The sequence below is a fragment of the Dasypus novemcinctus genome, chromosome 3 (assembly GCF_030445035.2).
Source record: "Dasypus novemcinctus isolate mDasNov1 chromosome 3, mDasNov1.1.hap2, whole genome shotgun sequence".
In the NCBI taxonomy this organism is placed as follows: Eukaryota; Metazoa; Chordata; class Mammalia; order Cingulata; family Dasypodidae; genus Dasypus; species Dasypus novemcinctus.
The window spans coordinates 79068098-79090614 of record NC_080675.1 but is presented as its reverse complement, the minus strand read 5'-3'; the positions used below and the strand labels follow the sequence as shown (position 1 = coordinate 79090614).

The following is a 22517-nucleotide window of genomic DNA, read 5'->3' as shown; positions in this document are numbered from 1 at the left end:
GTACCTGGAGGACCAAAAATCTTAGCTATTGTTACTATTTAGCATGCATTTTGCTGCTGCTGCTATAACAGATAACAGAGCCAGAGATTTTACCCATAACTCTTTTTCTTTGGTCTGGAGTTCAAGAAACAAAAACAAAAACAAAAATTTTTGATAATGTTTATGAATCTGGATGTTTCAGAGATTTAAATTTCCAACTTCTCCTGAAAAATCATAAGGTCTGACATCTTTAGGCCAGAATTCTTAAGTACTAACAATTGGCTGGAGCCAAAAACAGCTGCCCCCTTTATTTATTTATTTATTTATTTTTTAAAGATTTATTTTTTATTTATCTCTCTCCCCTTCCCCGCCCCCCCTCCCCAGTTGTCTGCTCTCTATGTTCATTCGCTGTGTGTTCTTCTGTGTCAGCATGTGTTCTTGTCAGCGGCACCGGGTATCTGTGTCTCGTTTTTGTTGCGTCATCTTGCTGTGTTAGTTCTCCGTGTGTGCGGCGCCATTCCTGGGCAGGCTGCACTTTTTTTACACTGGGTGGCTCTCCTTACGGGGTGCACTCCTTGCGCTTGGGGCTCCCTTACGCGGGGGATTGCACGGCACTCCTTGCGAATCAGCACTGCCTGCGGCCCAGCTCATCACATGGGTCAGGAGGCCCTGGGTTTGAACTTTGGACCTCCCATGTGGTAGGCGGATGCCCCATCCATTGGGCCAAATCCACTTCCCAGCTGCCCCCTTTAGTCCTCAGCATTCACATAATGTATGTGCATGTACTTACATTCTTACCACTTCCATCTTTTAAACTTTACTACATGCCTTTGAAGTTGCTCCTAGACTAAGATAATCCTGCTGTGAAGGAACTGACAATCCAGCAGTAGAGATGCATCCACAAAAACAATTAACAAGGGAAGTGGACTTGGCCCAGTGGTTAGGGCGTCCGTCTACCACATGGGAGGTCTGCGGTTCAAACCCCGGGCCTCCTTGACCCGTGTGGAGCTGGCCCACGCGCAGCACTGATGTGCACAAGGAGTGCCCTGCCACGCAGGGGTGTCCCCTGCGTAGGGGAACCCCATGTGCAAGGAGAGCACCCCATAAGGAGAGCTGCCCAGCATGAAAGAAAGTGCAGCCTGCCCAGGAGTGTCACCACACACATGGAGAACTGACACAACAAGATGACGCAACAAAAAGAAACACAGATTCCCATGCTGCTGACAACAGAAACTGACAAAGAACATGCAGCAAATAGACACAGAGAACAGACAACTGGGGCAGGGGGGAGAAGGGAAGAAAAAAAAAACCAATTAACAAGACAGTGCCACATAAATAAGTACAAGGACTTTATATATACCATGCTCAGGCTTATAAATTATTCTTGCTAAAAATTACTTCAGATATAAGTGAAACAACTAATTTCCTCCTTAGCTTCTCACCTGAAGTTCAGGCTTTATTTTCTGAAAAGGTTTGTACATTTTAAAGGTTGATTTCCTGGTCAATGGAAGTAAAGGGCCTTGAGGAAGGTATAACTTTCTCTAATTTGCATAAAGTTGTTTGTTGGAGTAGTAGTAGGACCATGCCTTGCAAAGCAGACCCTGGGCACCATTACCTGGAAATAGCTTCATGTGAGGTCTTAATTTATATTCAGTTCCCAGACTTGCCTGAACATGCTGTGGAGTAGCGGAAGGTGACTGTAGTCCATGATGAGACCCACTGACCTGGAAAGAAACCAGTATGCTGAATTCCCCCTCCCCCCTACCTTTGCAAACCTCTGAGCACAACTCCCCTTCCTCAGTCCTGTCAACTAGGACCCTACTCATCCAAACCTCATTCCCTGTAGGTACCTTATTATCTTGAATTCTTCCCAAACCATCCTGCTCCCTTCCTTGTGCCTTCTACATCTAGTTAACAGTGAGTTTTTCTCCAGATAAACTTATATTTTACTTGTATTGGAAAACATTTTATAGCTTTTTGCATTAGCCTTGCCGCTAGAAAACATAAGGCTAAATTTATTGCTCACATGGAACAAGATACAAAAAAAAAAAAAAAACCCAAAAAACGGAACATAAGTGCATACTAAATGGTGGAAGTGCTGTTAGTGATGTATGTTGTCAAGAAAGTGGCTTTGGAAAATGTATAGAAATTTTCCAGGAAGAAAAGGAGAGGAAAGGGGTTCCAGAGGGAATAGTATGTGTAAAGGCACTGAGATAGGAAACAGCTTGTGTTTAGGAATAAGAAATTTACTTTCGAGCACATAGTAAGAAGGGGAGACATAGCTTACACTAGATAATAAAAGCTTCTTAATTTGGATTTGACCCTCTAGGAGATCTAGAATCCTTGAAAGATTTTCTGTGATTACATTCCAAATCTAAAAAGTTTTATGCAAATTAAACTGGGGTACCCTTACCATTTTCTCTAAAATACCTTTGGACCTCATGTTTGAGAAAGAAATGTTGTACAATCCAAGATATTCTATGAAATATCTTTCAATAGCAAATTCTTTCCTTAAGAATCTTTGTTTTTATAAGGAATAAATATAGTTTTTAGATTTGACTGCAAATGAAATTTCCTCATTTATAAAATGAGGCTAAGAATAACATCATTGAACTCAATAAGACCCATGTAAAGAGTGTACCAAGGTACTTGATAGAGTGAAAGTGGCCAATTAATATTAGCTATTATTATTACAAGACTAATTGTTGAGTCTTCCTTGGTTATGTACTCTGTCATTGAGAAAATATAACATTTCATTAAGTAAGGCAGGTATTTATGAGTGAAAACGGAAGTTAAATCAAGACCCGTGGCATCTTTGATTGCATCTGGTAAAAAAATAAACGAAAAATAAAAAAATAAAAACACTACGTTGAAAACACCAAAGTACAATTCCCTTTCCTTCTTTATTTTTGATTGCGAAAGTTTCAGGAACAATTTAAAGATTTTTGTGCAGCACAAAAATCTGCACTTACTAATTCAATATAATAGTTCATTAGTGATGATAGAGGTACTTTGGTATAAGAGACAGTTCTTCAGTTTCCTCAGCTCAAAGAGCAGACTAAATCCTTTCAGGCAATAGACCTTTACACGTATGACTGTAACATCTTGGACACGAAGGAGCAAAAGAACTTGGCGGGAAAAGGATAAATACCGACCAAATTGGCACAATCTGTTTCTGTTTAGTTTATAAACTGCGATCGAGTGTGTCATCTTTTGTGCCTTGTGGGACTTGAAGTCCAGAGAAAAGATATGATCAGAGGTGTTGGTGTTGGGAAACCCACAGCCTCTGCGGGTCTGAGCAGACGGGACTACAACTCCCGACACACACCAGAAAGCCGCATCGTAATTACGGACAACCAACCGTGCCCGAGAGAGACAAGCCCCGCCTCCCACATCGGAGGGCGGCCTCCACCAATGGCAGCGCTCCCAGGGCCGAGCTTGCGGGTTAGGTTGTGAGGCCGGGGCCGGGGGCGGGGAGGAGCCGAGGGAATTCAGAGCCAGCTCGGCCTCTGGGTGGGTAGGGGCGTTTGGCGCGCCCTCGTCGAAGCGGCGGTGGCCGGGCTGGGCGCCGGGAGTGGGAAGAGACGGCGCGGCTGGAAAATGCCTGTCCATTCCCGAGGGGATAAGAAGGAGACGAACCATCACGATGAGATGGAGGTGGACTACGCCGAAAACGAAGGGAGCACCTCCGAGGACGAGGACACGGAGAGCTCGTCGGTCTCCGAGGATGGAGACAGCTCAGGTGCGCGACCCAGCGGAGTTTGGGACCCTGAGTCTCCGCGCCGGGCGCGCGACAGGCCGCTCTCCGCTCGCCGGGTAGCCGCGTCCTGCTGAGAATGCGGGGCGGGGAGAGAGGGAAGGGGCGGAGACAGGCTCCCCGCTTTGGGCAGCTTCGGGGCCGGTCGTCGGGAGCTGCTTGGCTCCAGGCGGGTCCCAGTCTCCGGGGCGGAGCGCAGGTCTGGGCTTGCCCAGCCCCGGGACTCAGGATCGGACCTCCCTTGGGACCTCCGGCGGGGAACGCCCCGTAGCTGGTCTGGGAGACCCAGGAAATGCCTCCTTTCCCAGACCACCTTCCTCTTTCCTTTGCAACCCGTACTTCCCAATGTGGGTGGGTTGTCGCAGCCGAGAGATTTATACGGGCCCTCGGCTGGTGGGCTTAGAATTTTTAAATCTCAGTTTCCCAATCAGTTTGTCAGTCAGGGTTTTTTAGGGGACTGACTTGGGAACTGTCCCGCTGATAGTATCTCTCTGAACTTCTCAGCCCTGAGAGAGAGGGGCCAACTTCATGGGTCCATTTATGTTTATAAATTGGTTGATTTTTAGCAGCTTTGAAAATTTCCAAATCTTTTCTTTCCTTCCCTCTTTTCTTACTTTAGGCTATTTCAGGTATTGGGCAGGACAGATGACCACCACAAGTCAATTATTTAGGTATGGTTATTATGAAAGGAAATGGAATTTGTGATTACCTGGGTTATTTTCCTTCTATCGATATAATGGGATGAAACTCGTTTCTTTGTCTTGACCTGGTTCTGGCCGTGTAAGGCCAGGAGTACAAGATGATGACAGTTTGTTATCACTCCGATGTTCTGTTTTCCGGGTTCCTTTTCAAAGCAAATCTCTATGGAAGGATGCAATTTCAATCAGTATACCAGCCATCCAAAAATAAATATTTGAGTGACTTTGTGCAGCACTGGGCACTACCCAGTGTGGGATAGAAATAAATACTTTTGATCTGGTCTCCCTGAAAACCATTAAAGAGATGTCAGAAGTTCCCACTTGATTAAATTGCCACATGAATGATTAATTGTAAATAATGCTGTAGGAATTCAGAGGCAGAGGAAATCTTTTCAAAATAGAGTGATCAGCAAAGGTTATTTGAAGAATGTGGATTACCTTAATTATCTTGAAGAATGGGTAGGATTTGGATTGGAGTGGTAATGATTAGGTGTTCCTAATAGGGGGAGGAGTGTAAGAAAAAATGCTAAGAGTTTTTTTAAGGTTTATTCCAAGGAGGGAGAAAACCAGTTTGTTTGGGAGAAGATTGAGCTAGGAAGCGGAAGGAAAGATAAAGATGTGAAAGATTCCAATGAAAGCATAAAGCCGAATCCATGAATGCAAGTTTAGAAGGGAGGAAAGGGAAAAACCTGATACAATGAGAATGATGGTAGCATCAACAGAAATAGAAAAAGGAGATTTGACATGAAGATGGGAAATAATAGTATAGTATTTTAGAGGCGTTGGTGGTACAATTAAAAAGGAATGCCAGGCTGACATATGGAAGTGTGGGATTGGAACCTGACTAGGATGGGAAGAATAATTTGGAAGTCATCTGCCTAGCCGTGCAGGTAGGTGAGATTTCAAAATGGGAACATGGAGAAAGAATACAAGTTCTCCCTCGAACTTGAGAGAATCTAGACTCTATGTAAATACATTTCTAAATCTGTAAAATATATTATCTTTAAGTTTTCTTTGTTTCGATTAGAGTTAAGATCTCACAAAATAATATGTTTGTTAAAATTCTCCCATTACTATTTTTATATTGACTGGGTTTTTATCCTATCCTAGAAAATAATGAACATTTTGTGAAGAGTTTAAAAATAATTCAATTTACAAGTCAAATTTTTAGTGTTAAGAAATTATTTAAATTTTACGGTTTTGCTCCTTGTAAAAGCATCCATCCCTATTCTTCCATATGCCTTGCATGTTAAACTTCCACGGTTTTATTCTTCTCATACCTTGCTTGGTGTTGAACAGGTCCTAAGGCCAAAGAGAAACCTCTACTATCCAGAGATCTTGGAGAGTGAGTCATTCTGAGAGACCAAGTTTTAAATAGTCTAGGAATAAGTTAAGATCCAGGCATGAGTTTAATGTTTTAGAAAAGTTAAAAAAAATGAATCATGTACATCCTTGCTATATGAAAATAACAACATAACTGAACTCTTTTTTATAGTTTGACCTTTATTTGATGAAGATCAAGATGCAGATCATTTTGCACGACAGTTATTTTGATATGTTGAATATATGTGATGTAAAAATAGAAGATGTGGAATATAGGACAGACCTGGTAATTAGCAGTTGCTTTCCTTATAATGTTTGCTTGTTATTCTCCTCATTTGCTTTCTTCTCACTGCCTGCAGCAATTTGGAGGGAGGGAATAATGGGAGAATAAGTGTAGCCAACCAAGATATCCTGTGGTAAACGTAATGAGATTAGTTTTCTTTTTCATGTGACTGGCAAACCAGCCATGAGAGCAATTCTGAAAGAATTTACAAAGTGTTTTTGAGCAATGTTAACCTTTAAAGGACACAATCATTTTTATACATAAGTTCTGGTGAGCTGGTGGTAAACAACCCAAAAGTAGACAAACTACTTAATAGTCTTAGCTTATAGTCAGTCCTTTAAAATGATTTGAAAATGAATAAAAGTAAAAAAGGTTTTAGAGACCACTATAGTTGTAACTCTCATCTGTATTTAGGTTAACATCTATAATTGAAATTATTTTGGATAAATGCTGTTTATTTTCTTTTAAGATGAATACACCTTGCACATCCAACTTTTATTTTTTATATTTGCTTTTTCATTAACAGAAATGGATGATGAAGACTGTGAAAGAAGAAGGATGGAATGTTTAGATGAAATGTCCAATCTTGAAAAACAGTTTACTGATCTCAAAGACCAGTAAGTAGTGACTTCAGAAGGTCGTTGTCATTGAATCTCAACCATGTCACATGCATATTGCACAGAGCAATTATATTCAGTCAGAATTGTTTTTCCTTTTGTATTTTATGGGAGTACCCAATCTGAAAGAGGCTTCAACTATTATTTGCTTGCTAAAGACCTCACAAACTTAACTGAGGGTTTTTTTGGCAGGGGCCAGGAGTGAGGTACAATAAGATTTCCATGTGGATGTTGGTGATCAAAATGATTTCCCTGGGCTGTCTTACCCTGGGCTCTAATCTTCCTCCTTTATTCCTTTGTTAAATAATTGGATCAAGGTAGCATTTTTAGAATTTGAGAATAGAATAGAATGTTTCCCAAGGATTCTATGTCTGGACATGATTTTTGTTTATATTTTACATTGGATAGTATACATAACAGTTATTTAGTTTGCTTCTTACAGCAACTCTTCTTTCCAATCTTACAGGTTGGAAGATAGTCTTATCTTAATTTTGCCTTTGAGAAAATTGATGCTTAGAGAGGTTAAGTAGTTTGTTCTCAGTTTATCAGGAAGTGATAAACTAAGCCAGGCTTTCTGCCTCCTAGTGCCATTGTGTTCCTTCCATTAAGGTGCATTGTTTTGGAGGAAATGTGGTGGACTAGAAAGATCCTGGACTCTGAATCCAGGCTTCCTTGACTGATTAAAAAGGGATAATAGCTCCTTTTTATCTCCTGTGAAGATTGAGGGGGCAGCATGTAAAATTCTTAGCTAAGTGCGTGGTACGTAGTAGGTACTCAGTAGATACTGGTTTTCCTCTCTCTTTATAATGCTAGAAATGTTATGTGAGATTGGTAACACAAAATGGACCCCAGTGATTTGAGAATACAGAATAGATACAAATGCAAATTCATAAAAGAATAAAAGATGTCTTCAAGGAGAGCTTTTACTTTGGAACTTGTGGGCATGATCATGAGGTTTAGCTACATCTTAGAGGTTGTAAATGAAAGAAAAAATACAGGTACCTTAATTTATTCAGAAACTGGCTTTTTAGTTTATGAATTCTTTAGAACTTTGCTTCTTATTCCTTTGCTCTTCCTTTTCCTTAGAGAGGCCCAAGAAGAGGTGAAACTCATTTAATATATCTGATAATGGAAGAGAGGCAGTTCAGACTAAAATGGGACCGTTTGTTTACCATATTGTGCTGGTTTGGAGCTGTATGTACCCCAGAAAAACATGTTCTTAAACTTAATCCATTCCTTTGCCTGTGAGCCCATTATAAGTAGGATTTTTTGATGAGGTTAAGGCGTGGCCTAAATTAAAACAGTGTGGGTCTTAGTCCTGTCACTGGAATCCTTTATAAGCAGAATGAAATTCATGCAGAGAGAGAGTGAGCCACATAGGGAACAGCCAGAAGCTGAAGGTTACTGGAATCTGGAAAAGAAGGGAGAGGCCAGGAGAGGCAACCATTTGCATTGACATGTGCAGAGAACCAGGGACCAAGGATCACTGGCAGCCAGCCCTAGAACATCAGCCTTTGGGAAGAAGCATTGCTTTGATGACACCTTTCTCTTAGTCTCAAAACTGTGAGCAAATACATATCCATTGTTTAAACTAACTCATTGCATCGTATTCTTTGGAGCAGCCTACATATGGAGCAGCCTACATTCAACACATGTGAATCCTACTGCTTTTGGCATTTCTAATCTTAATTTTCATTGGTATTAGAGGTGAACATATAGATAATATTCCATCCTTGTGGAATAAATTAATGTAAGTAATCCAAAATATATAATAATCCGAAGTTTACCAAATTTGGCTTTGAAAAACAGGATAAAATTTTCTTATTTTAAAGGTTTAAATTATAAATTTTAAATTAAAATTAGTTTGGCTCCCAAAGAAACCATTATTTGGACAACATGGAGAGTTAATCCAGGATTATTCAGAATCATCCAGTTCATCTAGGAAGCAAATTTGTATTTTTATATTTTAGTACAAGTAATCCATGACTGAATAATTCTCATACAATTTAGATTTGACTGTTAGACTTTTAAAGTATATTTTATGGTTATCTAGGAAATGAAAATTACTGTAATACTCTAATATAATATATAGGAGAACTTTGCAACTATTAATAGTTGATCATTAAGCCTGATCTTGTTCATTTTGGGGCTGACAGATGCCTTGATTTTTGCTTTCTTGTGATTCACTTTGACCATCAGTCCAAATTCTCCTTACCAGCGTCTTTCATTCTGAGGAGTATTAAAAATGGACCCATGATCACTGTTTAATAGGGTTCTTTCTCAAGGAATTGGTTTCCAGAAATATGTTTCAGAAAAAATTGTCTTTGCCTAGGATTAATAATTATCTTTTGTCCTCTTGCCCCAATGGCCTTATTTATTTTTTATCCTACTCTCGTGTGTATTTTCTCTCATCCTCTTTATAAAAGGCAGGGAATATAATAAAACTAATTGTCCTGCTTCTCCTTGTCTAGCATCACAGGACAAATAGCATATCCTTCATAAGGCAGGAACCCCACCATTTGCAGTTTCTGTCATGGTAGAAAGTGAATTCTTCCACTTCCTTAATAAGATAGAGAAATTTATACCACCCAATTTTCCATTCATTTTAACATTCAAGAGCCAACAAACATTAATCAGGTGTCTACTTTGTGAATTGTGTTATGGTTGCTGCCAAGAGACTCATGGTCCTTGCTTTTTAAAATTTTTATTTGTTTGTTTCTCCCCATCCCTCCTCGTTGTTTTGTGCTTGATGTCTGCTTTCTGTGTCCATTCGCTGTGTGTTCTTGTGTCTGCTTGACTTCTCTCCAGGCTGCACCAGGAACTGATCTTGGGACCTTCCAGAGTAGGAGAGAGGTGCTCAATTTCCTGCACCACCTCAGGTCCCTGGTCTGCTGCACCTCTTATTGTCTCTCCTTTATGTCTTTTTTTGTTGTATCATCTTGCTGTGCTAGCTCTCTGCTTGGGCCAGCTTGCCACCAGGAAGCCCTGGGAATCTAACCCTGGACCTTCTATATGGTAGACAGGAGCCCAATTGCCTGAGCCACATCTGCTTCCCATGATTCTTGCCTTTGATGAATTTATACTCAAATTCTAAGATTGGAGAAATTAAGATTTTTAAGAATCTTTTCTTTTAAAAATTTAATTGAATATTGTTAATTCTTTATTCAAGATGCTTGTTCACAAATTGAGGATAATGTATCAATATTTTGCCTAAATTTGATGTTTTTCAGATACTGTCATCTTTTGTATGAAGTTTCAGCGTTTCACCCATAGCTGTTTTATAATTTAATCTAACAGAATTATCATGCTGTGTTTTTCTGACTTCATATATTTGCTCATCATTATTTCTTGAGTTATAGAAAAATTTTACCTAGACATGTGTCTTAATCATGTCCTAGCTGCTAAACAATAAGAATTTATTGGCTTACTGTTTTGAGGTTTGGAGAAGTCCATACTGAGGTGTCAATAAGGCAATGCTTTCTCCCCAAAGACTGGGGTGTTTTGGGGCTGGCTGCTGGGGATCCTTGGATCCTTGGCTTTTCTGGCCATTGACAATGCACATGTAATGTCCTCTCCTTTCTCTCCTGGGTTCTGTTGACTTCAAGCTTCTACTCCTCCCTGATGGCTTTCCACCTTTAGCCTTCTCTATGAAGCCACTAATAATTAAGACCCATCCTGATTCAGTTGTCCTTGCCTTAACTAAAAATAACATCTTCAGAAGGCCCCGTTCTACAATGGGTTCACACCCACAGGAATGGATTATATAATTAACAGTGTTTTCCTGGAGTACATAATTCAACTAACCTCAACATGATAATATGCTATTTTGGCAGGTAATTCAGATAATTATTTCCCTTTTTGATAAAAAAGAATCATAGAGAATATTTGTTGTATTAACCTTCAAACTGCCTTATCCTGAAGAATCATTATATAAATCTCTGTACTATTTAGAATGATCAACTGTAGACAATATTGATCATTTTAACTGGATTATGCTATATCTTCAAAAGCAAAGTGCAGAATTTAATATAAAAGCCAGGAACGTTGTTTTTAAAAGCCAGCTGCTAGTTGCATTAACACCTACAAGTATAATAGGTGGTTTCTTTTGTAAGTTACTAATGCCATCCTTGTGACAAATTATGACATATTCTTCTCTGATAGAAGTAACAAAGAGGGAAAAACAATTTAGTAAATGGTTTAAATTGTTAATCTACCTAAAATTTTTTAGGTCACCTCTTAAAATGCTATATCAGGATTAGAAATGTCCTTCATAAAGGATGGCAGTATAAACCTTTTCTTGTTAAAAAAGTTCTATCATGCAGGATTATTGCCAAAAATAAACAATGGATTGCCTTATATATACTGCCTTTGACAATCAAGCTAAAGGCACTGGTATGACAGCTGATAAATTAGAGTGTTCTTAAGTGGACACGGTAATAGGGGCCACAGTGACCACACATCTCCAATTTTCATTTCCACATCTGTTCATCAACTCATTTTGTTATAGCTTCTTTATTTGTAGTCCAGATGAACTGAACATGCCAGATTTGACTTAGTTCTATATTCACTGGTTTTACCTTCGTCACTTTACTTCCTCTTGGTTCTTTTTAAAAGTTGAGTAAACCAAATATTATATTTTTAACTTCTTTTTAAGAAATGTGGAAATATGGCAGGGAATTAATTATTTTTACAACTAATAATGTCTATATCTAAACGATTCAAAATGATTTCTTGGTTTCTTTTAAATTTGTTGTTTACAAATACTTTAAAAAAAAATTGATTTCTTATTCTCCAGTTAAAACAAGAACAACAACAAAATTGAGAATGCCAAAAAGTAGTATTTCAATTGTATCTTGTATTGTGATTTAACCATTAAAACAAAATGGAAAAAAAATTTTAATTTGTAATTATGTGCATAAAGTCAAATAATATCACTGAGTAAGGTAAAAAATACATTTGGTAGGGTATTAGAATGTGAATGAGAATTGTAAGAGGTAATGTATAGAAATGGTAAATTGATAGTCTTTGTTGGGATTTTAAAATTAATATCTTAATTTTTGCTTTGTTAAGACTTTATAAAGAACGATTAAGTCAGGTGGATGCAAAACTACAAGAAGTGATAGCTGGAAAGGCACCAGAATATTTGGAACCACTGGCAACTTTACAAGAAAACATGCAAATCCGTACAAAGGTAGCAGGTAGGGAAGTGAAACATCTTTTCCATATAATAGAATATGATTTAAAAGGTGTTTATCAAGTAAGTGTTGTTAACAAGAGTAAAATTAAATTTACACTTACTATGATATTTCACTGTCAGTCATCCCAGAATTATTTATTAAATACCTCTTACTTTACTGCTGGGGGTAAGGGGTAGTCACTCACAATGCTGTTAAGATACTTCCACATGTGATACAATTAGAAACTATGACCCCCCTTCATTGAGAAATATTGTTACTACCTATAATTGCTTATTAGAAAAGTTACAAAGTAAATTAATGAACCTTAATTTAGATACTCTTGGTATTTTTTCATCTGTAAGAGTGATAGGTTTTAAAACGAATTTTAAAATGTTTGATCAGGGTATTATAGAACAGGGAATTAGCCTTCAGCCAGATAAATTAATAATTTTTTATTTAGATAAGCTTGGTTCCTCATTTGTGGCTATGAATAGATGAAGATGTACTATATTTGTGTGGTTAAATTTCTGTTTTATGTTTGTCACTGTGATCCAGGCTCAGTATCATGTACTAGCACTCATAATCAAGAGGTATATCTACTTAAAGATTACTTATAATTTTTTGTAGTCAAACTTGTAAACTGAACTTTCATTAATGAAGATGCTGGTTGTTTTTCTTCTTTGGGATGCTACTTGATCCTCATGTACCTGTTAAGTAATATCTAAGACATTGTTGATTATGGGTTCTTCTTGATCGGTAACTAAACCCATCTTAAACCAAATTTTATTCTTGAGTTCTTAATATAAAGCATGTAGGTAAAGTGATACTTAATCTGCTGTTTCTGTATATTGGCTTGGCATACCCTAAAAATGTCCCTACTTTTCTTTAACATTCTTTTGCATGTAATGGGTGAATAGGAAATAATACTTGAATAAATTTTTTCGTTTTCAACTCTGTGGCCTCCTTTACTCTTGTATTTACAAACAGTAATGTAGGAGCAGATATGGCTCAAGCATTTGCATGCCTGCTTCCCATATGGGAAGTCTCGGGTTCGGTTCCCAGTGCCTCCTGGAAAAAACAAAAACAAGCAACAAGCAAAACAAACAAAAAAACCAACTGAGGGGAGCCGATGCGGCTCAGTGGTTGAGCATTGGTTTCCCACAGATGAGGTCCTGGGTCCAATCTCTGTTCCCTGGTACCTAAAAAAAAAAAAAATTAATGTTTGTGAGTATGTTGCTAGCTGCATAGTTACAGATATGTGCTCCCTGCATTTACTACACAAAGAGAATTACATTTCTAGGGCTATCTATGGCATAGAGACTAGTATATATATCAAGAGTTTTTTTGCTCTTTGTGGTGGCATATTTCATAGCCATGTTGCCTATTTTATACTTTTGTCTTGTTATCTCTAAGTTAAACTCTCATGGGACTCCATCCTCTAGGTAAAGTTCAGTCAGGTGCACTCCTTGTATCATAAATTTTGTTAAATCATTTTATACATTAATCCTCTTGGAAGCTCTGGATTGAAAATAAATAATAGTTAAAAAATAATGGTTTTGATGGGCTATAGTATTTAGTTGTTATTTTGAGTATATATGATGGATGAAACCACAGTTTATTGTTACCTGTTTCCATTATGAATTTTGAGAGATTGTTTTTCGTAGGAAAGAGTTTTATTTTCATTTTGAGCACTCTCTATCAAACATTTATAAGTCATCTTTAGAAGAATGGGTAAGAACTAAAATTAGCAATATAGCTTCTTTTTAGCTCTTGAACTCTTGATTTTCTAGTTTTCCTTGTTAAATATTTTAAATAATCTTTTTTTATTATCTTTTAAAGATAAAGTTAGACTCAGTTATCTATTTCTTCTGTATTCCTCATAAAATATAGTGAGGACAGAATTCCTGTTGGGAAGTGATAACGAAACCCCTTATTGCTAACATAATCAGAGTAATTGTGTTTGGTTGCAGGAATCTATAGAGAGCTCTGCTTAGAATCTGTAAAGAACAAATATGAATGTGAAATTCAAGCTTCTCGCCAGCATTGTGAGGTACTGTCATTTTGCTTAACTTTTAAGCTAATTTCATCTCTTCAAGCCTTTTCTGAGTGCAGTAGTTTAAAAGGTAAATAAATTAAGTAAAACAAAATTAAGTAGTACTTTAGCTGATCACTTTTGTGTGATTTTTTTTTACTTCGGTTGCAGTGGAAGCTGTTGGAAATAGGGTACAAAAAAGAGGACCATAGAGAAGAACTAAGTGAGATAACTTTAGAATTTTTGCAACTATCACTTTTAAAAATACTTAGTAATGATTGAATCATCTGACATCACTGAAAATGATTGTTATAATTAGTATAATATGGAAATTAAGACTCAAAAATGTATATCCAGTGGTAAAGTTAGCAAGTTGGGCTATAGAATTTATTGCTGATTCTATAGACCTAGTTCTCTAGATCTTAGGAAAAAATTCTCTATTTAAGGGGAAAATAACTATATTTCTGTATATTTTCTGTTTATTTTGAATAGCATTTGAAAAACATAATGCTAATGTCACAGCTAACTTATGAAACTTGGACAAGATCATAAATATATTGGTGGAAATAAAGGGACAAGTTCTATAATGATTGTTACCTTTAATATACCATATCTTTATAAAACTATATTAAAAAAAACTTGAGCAGTGGATAGCTATAAAGATGATGGAGCTTATTGTTTCATTTTCTTGATTACGACTGAAATTGAACATCTTTTTGATATTAACTGTCTGCTTGGATTTTCATTCCTAAGAAGTACCTGTTCATATCGTTTGCCTTTATGTTGGGTTTTTAGTCTTTTCTTTATTGAGTTGTATAAATTTGTTATATATTTTAGATATAAATGCTTTGCTGGTTATGTGCTTTACAGATATTTTTACCAGCCAGTGGGGTGTCTTTTTATTCTTTTTGATGATTTGATTCACAGAAGTTTTACATTTTAATGTAGTTGAATTCATCATGTTTCCTTTATGATGTGTGCTTTCTGTGTCTTCCCCATTTTGAGGTAAAAAAAAAAAGATGAATTTTCCTTTAAAAGTTGAAATTTTGCTTTTAACATGTAGATTGTTAAACTGTAATTAAATTTTTCTTTTGAGGTTCTGGGGCTAGGGATTGAACCCTCACATGTGGGAAACGGACAACTCAACAACTGAGCCACGTTGGCTCCCCCTATTTGGTTTCTTCGTTTGTTTGCTTGTTGTTTATTTTTTTGTTTGTTTTTAGGAGGCACTGGAAACTGAACCCAGGACCTCCCATATGGGAAGCAGGCGCTCAACTGCTTGCGCCACATTGGCTCCCCTATAATTTTTGTATATGATATAAAGTATGGATTTATTTTATTTTTTTTGCATATGGATAAGTATTTATCTAAGCACAGCAATTCCATCTCTTGCACATCAAGTGTCTATATGTGTGCTCATCTGTTTCTAGCTTTCTAAATCTGTTCCATTGGTTTCTGGCTATTTCCGTACCGGTATTGCAGTATCTTTTTTTTTTTTTTTTTATAGCTTGCAGTCTTGGTAATTGAGTAACTTGGTGATTTTACCTTACTCTTTTTCTTCTTAAAATTGTTGTTCAAAATTTTATTGTTGTTAAGTAGTATCTTTTAAAAATCACTTTTTTTTCCATTGGTTTAAATGTTTTTATTTTTTTAAAAATCACTTTTTATTTTCTGCTGGTGTATAGGAAAGTGATTTGTGTATTGATATTGTACCCACAAACTTACCTCCCTCTCTTCTTAATTCTCTTAATTTAATTATAGATAATTTTAGTTTTTCCCATGTAGATAATAATATCATTTGTAAATAATGTAGTTTTTTACTAGCATTCTTATCAGTATTCCTCTTATTCGTTTTCTTCGTCTTGCCAGCACTGCTTGTACCTCCAGTGCAGCATTGAGTGGAAGCAGAGAAAGGAGACATCTTTCTCATGTTCTTGATTTTAATAGAATAGTAACCATTTCCAAATAAGTATAATATTTACTGTTGGATTTTGGTAAATACTCTTTTTTATCAAGTTAAGGAAATATCTTTTCATTTTGTATTTTCTGAGAATATTTAATATGAATAATAGGATTTTATGCTTTGTCTGAACCTATTGAATTAGTTATGTTTTGATTTTGCTTTTAATATAATATTGTGGTGACTTACAATACTAATGTATTTTCTTTTTTTTTTTAATTTTTAATTTTTATTTTTAAAGAAGCTTTAGATTACATAAATGTTACATAAAAAATATAGATGATTCCCACATACCCTAAAAAATATGGAACGCTTCACGAATTTGCGTGTCATCCTTGCGCAGGGGCCATGCTAATCTTCTCTGTATCGTTCCAATTTTAGTATATGTGCTGCCGAAGCGAGCACAAATGTATTTTCTAATATTAAACTGTCCTTGGATTCCTAGATTGGTTATTTTTCTTTGTAAATGATGTTTAATTTTCAATTCTCATACTTTCTTTGTCTCTTTTGATTTCAATATTCATAAAATGAGTTAAGATAATTTTCTGTATTTTTCTCTCTCGTTTAATTTATATATTTAAGATTGCACTCATCAGTTCCATGAGTGATTACTACATCATGTTTTTATATTTTTTTTAACAGTCTCATACTTACAGAAATGTTACAAGAAATTACAGAGAACTTTTTTGGTGAACCATTGTGAGTGAGTTGACAACAAGATGCCCCATCACCCTGAATACTTTAATGTATATTTCCTACAAATGAGGACATTCTCTTACCTAGCCATATTGTAATCATCAAAATCAATAAATATGTATTGATACATTACTGCCATCTAATCATCAGACCCCATTCAAGTCTTGGCAGTTATCCCAATAACATCTTTTATAGCAAAGGGATCCAGTTCAGAATCACATGACTTTGTCATTGCATTTAATTGTCATATCTTTTTAAAAGTTCCTTTTATATAGAACCGTTCCTCGGTCTTTCCTTAATTTTCATGATCTTTATATATTTTGAAGATTTCAGGTCAGTAATTTTCTACATTGTTTCTCAATTTGAGTTCATAGGCTGTTTCTTCATGATTAGAGTCAGGTTTCACATCTTTGGCAAGAATTATTAGCAGTGATGCCTTCTTCTCAATGCAGCCTATCAGGCAGTGTACAATTTTAACATATACTATTACTAGTGATGTGCACTTTGATCATTTTGTTAAAGTGGTGTGTCTTCCAGATCTCACCCATATTTAAACTTACTTTCCCCCCACCTTTTTACTTAATAGGTATTTTGTAGAGATGTACTTTGAAACTATTAAAATATCTTCTTCCTCATAAACTTTCAATCTATTAATTTAGTTACTTTTGGCAGTATGGACACATTTCCTATTTTATTCAATGAGTTATGGTTCATTACCATCTTTATTTATTGTGATGCACAGATTGTCCCCAGTTGGCTAGTGGAAATCCTTCAAGCCTCTTCTGTGTCTTTTTTGACATGTCCCTATCATCCCTTGAGTACATTCTTACTTTTGGCACAAGATGTTGTTGCAGACTCATCTTGCTTTACCTGTTTCAACCCTGGAGCCAGCCATTTCTCTAAGGAGCTCTGGTTTCTTTTAGTTTAGAATGGTACTTAGAAGAGAAAAGAAGAGAAGATTTGGATACTAAGTATGCTCATAGTTTTTGAGGTATCACTCCAAGAGGACAGAGCCAGGGAAGGTATACAGACTTGCACACATAGGTTTACATTTATATTTCTTGTCCTATCTTTATTGAAAACCTGAGTTTATACCAATATCTCTAATTCCAATCTAATACCACAGAGTTCATTCTAGTTTTCTCCCTTTCCATATTTAGGACTCCTCTGACTGAAAAACTAGCTTCTATTAACTTTAGTATATTTACTTATTTGATCATTCCCCTTATGTATGACTAAACTATCACTGTCACTGCCCGTTCCCCCATAAAAATGACCTCTTCACTCCATCCATACTCTGATACCATGTTGGGCTGCTGTAGAGCCAGGTGGATGCCCATTTCACCCTGCCTGTGCATCAACACCCTGCATCCAGCCATCTTGCCACATGGAAGCTTTCTTTACCCCACCTGGCTCCAGCACCCTGTACAGGCTGTCCCCCTCATTTGAACTACCTCTTTACCCTGCATTTCTAGAACAATCATTCTTATATCTCTTTTTTCATTCTTTTTTTTTAAAAGATTTATTTATTTATTTAATTCCTCCCCCCCCCCCCCCCCCGTTTGTCTGTTCTTGGTGTCTGTTTGCTGCGTCTTGTTTCTTTGTCTGCTTCTGTTGTCGTCAGCGGCAGGGGAAGTGTGGGCGGCGCCATTCCTGGGCAGGCTGCTCTTTCTTTTCGCGCTGGGCGGCTCTCCTCACGGGCGCACTCCTTGCGCGTGGGGCTCCCCCACGCGGGGGACACCCTTGCGTGGCAAGGCACTCCTTGCGCGCATCAGCACTGCGCATGGCCAGCTCCACACGGGTCAAGGAGGCCGGGGTTTGAACCGCCGACCTCCCATATGGTAGACGGACGCCCTAACCACTGGGCCAAAGTCCGTTTCCCTCTTTTTTCATTCTTGATAATGGTTTTTTGTATGCCTTATTTCTTATTGATCCTTTCTGTTGTGTTTGTTTTCTATTTCATTAATATCTACTCCATGTTTTTTATTTTCTTCCTTCTATTTCTTTTAACTTGTTCTGTTCTTTTCCTCTGACATTTAAACTAGATACCTACCTCATTCATTTTTAAGCTTTTTTCTTTTTTAATTTAAGCATCTAAAGCCATAAACTTACCTATAAGTTCTGTTTTAACTTTATCATACAAGGTTTGATAGGTAGTATCAAATTCATTTGGATATACATATTTTCTAAATTCAATCATAATTTCTTTTTTGACCCATGAGTTATTTATTTAGATAAGTATTTTAAAAAGTCTAATCCCATGTGTTTATGGAGGATATGTTTGTTTTTATTTTTTTAATTGCCTAGTGGTCAGATAATCTAGTTACTATGAAGCTCATTCTTCGGTGTTTTAGTTTACTAAAGGTTGCCAATACAATATATCAGAAATGGGTTGGCTTTTACAATGGGAGTTTATTAGGTTAAAAGCTTACAGTTCTGAAGTTGTGAAAATGTCCAAATCAAGGCATCATCACAGATGCTGTCTTACAGAAGGAGACGCCTAATTGATTGAGCCACATCCCCTCTGTTTTGTGTGTGTGTGTGTCTCTCACTGTGTTTTCTCCCTTATGTCTTGGTTGCATCATCTCACTTTGTCAGCTCTCCCTGCCAGCCCATTGCGTCAACTCTCTGTTTTGCCACTCTTCTGAAGGAGGCACCAGGAACTGAACCTGGGACCTCCCATGTGGTAGGTAGGAGCCCAGCTGCTTGAGCCACATCTGCTTGCCTGTAGATTCTTTTTTATCTCTCCTGACTTGGATTTGTTGTGCTTTCTGAACCTAAGCGTTTATGTTTTTCTTTAGTTCTAGAAACTTTCAGTTTTTTTCCCCCTGGTATTGCCTTTCTTCCATTTTCTCTACTTCTTCTGGAATTCTGATTAGTCATATGTGAATACTCATTCTGTCTTCTGTATTTCTTAAATCTTTTTTTTTTTTTTTCCTATGTCTTTGTCTTTCTGTGCTTTACTCTGGATAATTGCTTCAGGTCTAGCTTCCATTTCATCAGTTTTTTCTACCAATGTGTCTGAACTTTTGTTTAACCTACCCATTGGGTTTTTAATTTCAGTATTACATGATTTTTCATTTATACAATTTTTCTAGTTCTTTTTCACATATTGTTTTGTTTTTGATACTATCTTATTTCTTGTTCCACTTTTAGATCCCCTCTTTTATTTCTTTAAACATATTTAATTCATATTTTTAATTTAATAAATCCATTCCTGAAGTTATTTGGGGTCTTATTCCACTCTCTTTATTTTTTAAAAGATTTATTTATTTCTCTCCCTTTCCCCCCAGTTGTCTGCTCTCTGTCCATTTGCTGTGTGTTCTTCTGTGACCACTTCTATCCTTATCAGCAGCACTGGGAATCTGTGTTTCTTTTTGTTGCATCATCTTGTTGTGTCAGCTCTCCGTGTGTGCGGCGCCATTCTTGGGCAGGCTGCACTTTGTTTCACGCTGGGTGCCTCTCCTGATGGGGTGCACTCCTTGTGCGTGGCTCTCCTACGCGGGGGACACCCCTGTGTGGGGCATAGCACTCCTTGTACACATCAGCACTGTGCACGGGCCAGCTCCACACAGGTCAAGGAGGCCCAGGTTTGAACCACAGACCTCCTATGTGGTAGGCGGATGCCTTATCCATTGGGCCAAGTCTGCTTCCCTATTCTATTCTTTTTAAATTCCTGTTGAATCCCTAGTTTATTTCTTTTTTTTTTAGATTAAAAAAATTTTTTTTATCTCTCCCCTCCCCCCGTTAGCTGCTCTCTCTGTCCATTCACTGTGTATTCCTCTGTGTCCGCTTGTATTCTTGTCAGCGGCACCCGGAATCTGTGTCTCATTTTGTTGTATCATCTTGCTGTGTCAGCTCTCTCTGTGTGCGGCGCCACTCCTGGGCAGGCTGCACTTTTTTCGCGCTGGGCGACTCTCCTTATGGAGTGCACCCCTCGCTTGTGGGGCTCCTCTATGTGGGGGATACCCCTGCATGGCACAGCACTTCTTGCATGCATCAGCACTGCGCATAGCCAGCTCACCACACGGGTCAGGAGGCCCTGGGTTTTAATCTTGGGCCTCCCATGTAGTAGGCAGACACCCTCTCTGTTGGGCCAAATCTGCTTCCCTATCTTATTTCTTTATTTCATGGTTGTGGACTGTGGCAGGCCCTATAGGTGAAGCTTGGGCAGAAGATGTAGCTCTTCATATAGTATATACTTTTTATTTCTGCTAGGATGTTTCAGGTAGGCACCTTGGTGTGCCACCAGGCCATCACTGCTTTTTTTAAAAAAAGATTTATTTATTTATCTCCCCTTTTCCCCGCCTCCCCAGTTGTCTGCTCTCTGCGTCTATTTGCTGCGTTTTCTTTGTCCGCTTCTGTTGTTTTCAGCGGCACTGGACGGCTTGCCTTATGGGGTGCACTCCTTGTGCATGGGGCTACCCTACGCGGGGGACACCCCTGCGTGGCACAGCACTCCTTGCGCGCATCAGCACTGCGCATGGGCCAGGTGCACACAGGTCAAGGAGGCCCAGAGTTTGAGCCACGGACCTCCCATGTGGTAGACAGACGCCCTAACCACTTGGCCAAGTCTGTCGCCCATCACTGCTTTAATCTTTTTGCTTGGGATTTCCTGAAATGTGCATGTAGTCTATTTTGGAATCTCAAATATGTTAGAGTCAGACCTAAGAGTATATGTTTTCAGGGAAAATCTTTTTTCCCCCACCTATAGCCTAGGATAAGACAGATATATTTTCCTCAGGTAAATCTTCTCTAGTAACCTTTTTATCAACAGCATAACCCTTCAAGGCACAGGGGTTTCTGTTCCAGCTGCCCACTTTGCTTTGGCCCAAGAACTTTATCTCTCTCCCAAGCAGTCTTTAAAAACTATGCTTCTAAGTTATTGACACCAGCAGATATTTTAAGGAAGCCACAGTTTCAACATCAGGTTTGCATGCTGGGTTGAGGCTCATTTATTTTTGGTCCTTGGCGATATTCCTTAATTTCTTATGAACTTAGCTATACTTTAAAGGATGGTTGTGTTTTATTTCATCTGGGATATCTGTCTAGATGTGCTGAAAAAAAATTTTTTTTAAGGATATCTAGTGCCCTCTATTGTCACAAACAAAAGTCACCAAGATAACTTCAAGTATTTTTTTTTCCTTTTACAAAATATTGATCTTTCTATTCCATCTTTTTTTTTTTAAGATTTATTTTTTATTTCTTTCTTCCCCCTCCTCCCCACCCCCCAGTTATCTGCTCTCTGTGTCCATTTGCTGTGTGTTCTTCTGTGACCACTTCTATCCTTAACAGCGGCACTGGAAATTTATGTTTCTTTTTTGTTGCGTCATCTTTTTGTGTCAGCTCTCCGTGTGTGTGGCACCATTCCTGGGCAGGCTGCACTTTGTTTCGCCCTGGGCGGCTCTCCTTATGGGGCGCACTCCTTGTGTGTGGGGCTCCCCTACGTGGGGGGCACCCCTGTATGGCACAGCACTCCTTGTGCACATCAGTGCTGTGCATGAGCCAGCTCCACACAGGTCAAGGAGGCCCGGGGTTTGAACCGCAGACCTCCCATGTGGTAGGTGGACACCCTATCCATTGGGCCAAGTCCGCTTCCCGTCTATTCCATCATTTTTCACCTTTGAAAGTCCTCCCTTCTTAAAGATGCAAAGAGTTTACCTAAATTTCTTTAAATTTAGTTATGGCTTGGTGTTTTTATGTTGAATATATAATTAATCTGTTATGAATAATTTGTTGAACCAAATAATGAATCTGAAGCTATTCATCAGTAGTTCAGGAACATTTTAGGCAGAGGAAATAGAAAATGGATGAAAATGAACTATATTTATATTTAGAGTACTGTGTATTTTATATTCATTCTTTTGTTTTAATTCTTAAAGTCTTATGGGGTAGGAATTATCTTTTACAAATGAGGTAACTGAGGCTCAGGGAGGTTAAAAAATTTGCCCAGGATCACACAAGTAATGAACACTAGAACCAGTGTTGAAGTCCT

At 37.9% G+C, this 22517-nt stretch overlaps 1 protein-coding gene and 1 non-coding gene across 5 annotated transcripts in view; one reads left to right on the top strand and one right to left on the bottom strand.

Moving 5' to 3' along the window:
* Nucleotides 1-3349: 3349 nt before the first annotated feature.
* The window catches only part of BRMS1L (BRMS1 like transcriptional repressor), a 42165-nt gene continuing 22997 nt past the window's right edge, over nt 3350-22517 (top strand). The window contains exons 1-5 of one of the 4 annotated variants that reach the window (XM_071213977.1): nt 3350-3721; nt 5930-6043; nt 6567-6657; nt 11728-11855; nt 13805-13884. In XM_071213977.1, the coding sequence (XP_071070078.1) occupies nt 6569-6657; nt 11728-11855; nt 13805-13884 (297 nt within the window). In that variant the 5' untranslated portion in view covers nt 3350-3721; nt 5930-6043; nt 6567-6568. The remainder of the gene's footprint in view (nt 3722-5929; nt 6044-6566; nt 6658-11727; nt 11856-13804; nt 13885-22517) is intronic. The other 3 variants (XM_071213976.1, XM_004449647.4, XM_004449648.4) reach the window with 3 other exon arrangements.
* Nucleotides 16125-16231, bottom strand: LOC111760764 (U6 spliceosomal RNA). Its single transcript, XR_002794369.1, has one exon. It is a non-coding gene; the product is annotated as a U6 spliceosomal RNA (small nuclear RNA).